Source organism: Chrysochloris asiatica, unplaced genomic scaffold (genome assembly GCF_000296735.1).
Source record: "Chrysochloris asiatica unplaced genomic scaffold, ChrAsi1.0 scaffold00181, whole genome shotgun sequence".
NCBI classification, from domain to species: Eukaryota; Metazoa; Chordata; class Mammalia; order Afrosoricida; family Chrysochloridae; genus Chrysochloris; species Chrysochloris asiatica.
The window spans coordinates 5,962,876-5,968,875 of NW_006408699.1; the positions used below are offsets into that span (position 1 = coordinate 5,962,876).

Here is a 6,000-nt window from a genome sequence, read left to right on the forward strand (position 1 = left end):
TATAATATACCTGAAATATTTGGGATCCAAGCAATATTCTGTTTAAGGTCAAGTCTGTGTCTTTATATTTGCCCTGGTGGTGCAGTGAGTTAAGTATTGGGTTACTAACTGCAAGGTTGGTAGTTCGAACTCAACATCTTCAAAATAGAAAGCTCATGCTGTTTATTCCTGTAAAGACTTGCAGCTTTGGAAACCTTATGGAATAGTTCCATTTGCCCTATAGTTGTACATTATCTCGAACCAGAGTTTCTCATTTCACAGGGTGCCACTCTGCCTAGAAGAATTAATTGATATTATTTTGAAATGGCCATCTTTGTTTATTAATCACACAAGGCAATTTATTTTCCACATTTCTTACAGGAATTGTCGAAGACTACCAGTTGCCTTATTATGACATGGTGCCTTCAGATCCCTCAGTAGAGGAAATGAAGAAGATTGTTTGTGATCAGAAGTTTCGACCAAGTATTCCCAACCAGTGGCAAAGCTGTGAAGTAAGCCTATCATATTGTTCTACTTATTTTCTATTTATGTATGTGGCGAGATTTTCAAATGCCATAAATTTCATCTCACTCAATCTAGGAACCCAATTCATCCCTTATTTGTAGGTATGTGTTTTTTTATGTCTTTAGAAAGACTTATTGCTTTAGCAATTTGTCACTTGATGGCAACTCACAACAACAATACATAAATAGATTATGTGACAGTTTCAAGCAAGTCCTGGAATCTCAGTGGCTTACCACAAGGCTTGATTTTTTTGCTATAAATAGTTCTTTGATAGACAACTCTTTCCAGCATCTGTCCTCCTTGTGGTGTCTCAGTGATTCGACACTTTTGATCTTGTGGTCTCTCTTAGTGGGAGCCACACACTGGTTCTTAAATGCTCTGACAACAGTGACATGCATGACTTCCACTCAGGGTCCATAAGCCAAAACTAGTTCCATCTAAGTTCATGGTGGCTGGGCTGTGGGATTTCAGGCATACTCAGCAGACACTCAAAGTCTGTGCCACATGAAGTAGCATAATTTTGTTGTTGCTGTTAAGTGCTGTCGAGTCAGTTCTGACTCATAGCAACCCTGTATAGTATTTCCAAAGAGTGACTGGTGAGATTAAACCACTACCCTAGTGGTTATCAGTTCAGTGCTGATCCTACATCATGACACCAGGATTTAGCCATCTTTATAGGAATCCTATAAAGATATCGCTGAGGGATAAAACACCAGACTACACTGTCGATTTTAACCACAAGATTGGTGGTTCAAACTCACCAGCTGCTCCTTGGAAACCCTATACACAGGGTCGCTATTAGTTGGAACTGACTTGATGGCACTTAACAATAAAAGAACCACATCAGGGTGTGGTAGTGAAGGATAAGCACTATACTGCAAGTTTCGTTTGAACAGCAAGGTCAGTTGTTCAAAATCACCAGCTGCTCCTCAGAAACCCTATATAGGGCCTCTATGAGTCAGAACACCAACAACGTATTCAATGCAAGGATGGCTAAAAAGAAGCTGGAGAAGACAAAGTCGACAATTATCATGAAATGTGTAAAGATCTGAAGTTAGAAAAACAAAAGGGAAGGACATGCTCAATGTTTCTCAAGCTGAAAGAACTTAGGAAAAAAATCAAGCCTCGACTTGCTATTAATACTGAAGGATTCTTTGGACAAAATATTGAATGATGCAGAAAACATTAAAAGAAGATGTAAGGAATATACAGAGTCACTGTACCAAAAAGAAATGGATGAAGTTCAACTATTTCAAGAGGAAACATATGATCAAGAGCCAATATTACAGAAGGAAGAAGTCCACTGTGCACTAAAGTCATTGACAAAGAATAAGTCTCCAGGAATTGGTGGAATACAAACTGAAATCTTTCAACAAACTGACAAAGCACTGGAGGCACTCATTCATCTTTGCCAAGAAATTTGGAAGACAGCTACTGGCCTACTGATTGGTAGAGATCCGTATTTGTGCCCAATCCAAAGGGACCTGGTGACCCAGCAGAATGTGGAAATCATCAGATGATAGCATAATATCACATGCAAGTAAAACTTTGCTATAGATAATTTAAAAATGGCTACAGCAGTACAATGGCAGCAAAATCCCAGAGGTTCAAGCCAGATTCAGATGAGGACATTGAATGAGGGATGTCATTGCTGATGTTAGGTGGATCTTGACTGAAATCAGAGAATACCAGAAAGATGTTTACCTGTGCTTTATTGACTATGCAAAGGCTTTCAACTGTGCTGATCATGACAAGCTATGGACCACACTGTGGAGAATAAATATTATGGGATACTTAATCATGTTATGGCACCCAACAGCAACAACAATCATGTTATGAGAAACCTGTACATGGATCAAGAGACAGTCATTTGAACAGAACAAGGGGACATTGAATGACTTAAAATCAGGAAAGATATTTGCCAGGATTGGATTCTTTCACCATATTTATTCAATCTGTTTGCTGAGCAAATAATTCGCAAATGTAGAATATATGAAGAAGACCGTGGCATGAGGATTGGAGGAAGACTCATTAACAATTTACTGATGAAGATTAACGATCACAGTCTTTGGTATGGTTTGTACCTTAATGTAAAGAAAAATAAAATCCTCACCACTAGACCAACAAAGAACATTCTTATCAATGGAGAAAAGATTAAGGTTGTCAAAGACTTCATTTTTCTTGGACCCACCATAAATATTCATGGAACCTGCAGTCAAGAAGGCAAATGACATATTGCATTAGGCAAATCTGCTGCACAACACCTCGTAAAAGTGTTCAAGAGCAAAGTTGTCAGTTTGAGGACTAAAGTGTGCCTGACCCAAGCCATGGTATTTTCAATAGCCTCATATGCATGTGAAAGTTGGACAGTGAATAAGGAAGATCATAGAAAAACTGATGCATTTGAGTTATGGTGTTGGAGAAGAATATTAAAGGTACCATGGACTGCTAGAAGAATAAACAAATCTGTGTTGAAACAAGTATAATACTCCTTAGAAGCCATTGTGACCAAACTTCATCTCTCATACTTTAGACATATTACCAGGAGGGACCAGTTCCTGGAAAAGGACATCATGTTTGGCAAAGTGGAGGGACAGAGAAAAATTGGGGGACCCCCATTGAGAGGGATTGATACTGTTACAGTAACAGGGGGCTCAGGTGTAGTAGCAATTGTGAGGATGGCACAAGACTGGGTGGTGTTTTGTCCTGTTGTAAATAGGGTTACTCACTTAACAACAACAACAACAGCAACATATTCAGTGTAGGAGTTCTGGTGTGGTGCTGTAGGCTCAGCACTGAACTGCTGACCACAGGTTGATGGTTCAAACCCACCAGCCACTCCTTGGGAACTCTATATAGGGTTGCTATTAGTGAGAATGGACTGGACAGTACATACAACAACAACAACATATTCAATACAAGGAGTCCTGGAAGTGTAACAGTTAAGTAGTAGGCTGCTAACCAAAAGGCTGGCAATCCAAACCCGTCCAGTGCTGCTTGGTAGAAAGACCTGGCAATCTTTATTTCTGTAAAGATTTCCATCTAGAAAACCCTAGGAGGAAGTTCTACACTATCACATGGGCTTGCCATGAGTTCGAATCAACTGCACAGCACCCACCAAAAATAACATTCAATACATTCTAATCTATTGTCCCTAATCGCTAAACTGCTGAAGTTTAAGCTATTCTCCCACAATGAAAAAACTCCCTGATGATAGGCAGCATGGTCATTTCTTTCTTGGTGTGGCACTGTAGGATAAGCATTGGACTTCTAACCACAAGGCTGGTGGTTAGATCCTGTACAGGCCGCCATGAATTGAAATCGAATTGAGTTCACTTAACAACTACAAATCAATATAGTAATCATTATATAGTAAAAAAAAAAAAAAAAAGTTAATAGATTCCAATTCATTGTGACCCCATGGATTCCGTAGGTTTTTTCAATGATTAATTTTTCAAAAGTAGATTGCCAGGACTTTCTTTTGAGGTACCTCTGGATGGACTTGAACCTCAGCCTTTCAGTTAGAAGAAAGATCATTAACCATTTGCATCACACACACATTATAATAATTGAAATATTTTATCTGCCTTGTAGGAAGACAGATATTTTCTCCTACAAGGAGAAAGAAGGAATGGTGGGGAAAGATTGCAAACCATACAATTTATTCCTGGAGTATTCTAATGCTTTCCTTTAACCTCATCCATCTCAGTGACTACCTTTTATCTTCTGCCATATTGAATTATTTTTGAGGTCTCTTTAAATGACCCATTTTAGTTTGGATTTCTCATAGATACTATTTTATATGGTTGCTTCCTCAGCTTCTCTTCTTCCTTCGTGTTTCACTTGATTTATTTTCTACTTAAGATAAGATTTGTGTCTTGGTTTTTCTGAACGATTGTGCAGAGATCATTAGGAGTCCTGGGGGCATCATAGTTAAAGTGCTTGACTGTTAATTGTGAGGTCAACAGTTTGAACCCACCAGCGTCTCTGCAGGAGAGATGTTACAGACCCTATGGGGGAGTTCCACTCTGTGTGATAGTGTTGTCATGAGTTGGGATGGACTTCCTGGTAATGGGCTTAGAGATCTTATCTACATACAAATTGAGAAGCAGAATTTGAGGTATTTGGAACCTAATTGAAATCGAATTCATTTTTTCTAATATAGCTAATTTCATGCATGTATAAGAGTATATAACATATGTGTTTAGTTTGAAGTCCTGGTGTGGCATTGTAGGATAAGCACTGGACTGCTAACTACAAGATCAGCAATTCAAACTTGCCAGCTGCTCCTCAGTTCCGATTGAAACTGACTCTAAGGCACTTAATAATAACAATATGTAAAGTTTAAAGTGTATCAATAGCATGGAAATCAGTAAGCCAGTATCAAATTTTAAAATAAAATCTTTCTAATGCTTTGAACAACTTCTTACCCATCAGAGACGTTGCTAGGAGTATTATCTATTTATCTTGCCTTGCAAGTCTGAAGAATTCTGACATACACATACTTATAAACACACACACATCATGCCTCCTGAAAAAAAAAATTTTTTTGTATTTGTGAAACTTACTCAATCTTTCTGAGTATTCTTCAGTTTTTGTACACTCTCCCCTATATGTTCATCAGAAACCCTATATAGGATCACTATGAGTCTGAACCTACTCGACAGCACTTAGCAATACAACAATTTTATATATATATATAGTGCTGGTTATGTGCCGTGGAGTCTGAACTGACTCATAGCGACCCTGCACAGTGTTTCCGAGGCTGTCAGTCTTTACGGGAGCAGAACGCCTCATCTTTCTCCTGTGGAACAGCCGGTAGTTTTGAACTGCTGGCCTCAAGGTTCTCTCTCTCTCTCTCCTCTTCGTTTCCATTGCTGTATATTATGTGGATATAGCATAATGTCTTTATTCATTTTACTGCTGATTGTCATGTGTATGATTTTTGTTGTTGTTGTTAGGTGCCATCCAGTTGGTACCGACTCATAGCGACCTTACGCACAACAGAAGGAAACACTGCCTGATCCTGGGCCTACCTCACTATTGTCGCCACGCTTGAGTCCATCGATGCTGCCACTTGGCCAAACCATCTCGTTGGGGGTCTTTCTCTTTTTCTCTGACCCTCCACCTTACCAAACATGATAGCCTTCTCCAGCGACTGGTTTATTTATTTAGTTTATTATTATTTAAAACAATGATGCTAAGATATATGCAGAAAAATTTCTTTAGCGTATATAACTATAGTTTTTTTTGTGTGTGTGTTTTTTTTTTTCCTTCGGTGTTCACATAGATAATCATATTTTCAATTAATGAAAGCTCTGGGATTGGCTCGCATGTTGTTGCTCAGTACCCACAAGTCTGTTCTGACTCATAGCAACCCCATGTAGGTTTTTCAAGGAGGGGCTGGTGAGTTTGAACCACGGATCTTGTGGTTTAAACTGACCTTGAAGTCTAGTGCTTTATCCCACAGAAACTCTTTTATACACTTAAAAGATT

At 38.8% G+C, this 6,000-nt stretch overlaps 1 protein-coding gene across 4 annotated transcripts in view; it reads left to right on the top strand.

The window, feature by feature from the left end:
• Nucleotides 1-6,000, top strand: part of ACVR1C (activin A receptor, type IC) — a 137,791-nt gene that overhangs the window by 128,283 nt on the left and 3,508 nt on the right. For all 4 annotated transcript variants that reach the window (XM_006872036.1, XM_006872037.1, XM_006872038.1 and 1 more), the window contains one exon: nucleotides 361-491. In XM_006872036.1, the coding sequence (XP_006872098.1) occupies nucleotides 361-491 (131 nt within the window). The remainder of the gene's footprint in view (nucleotides 1-360; nucleotides 492-6,000) is intronic.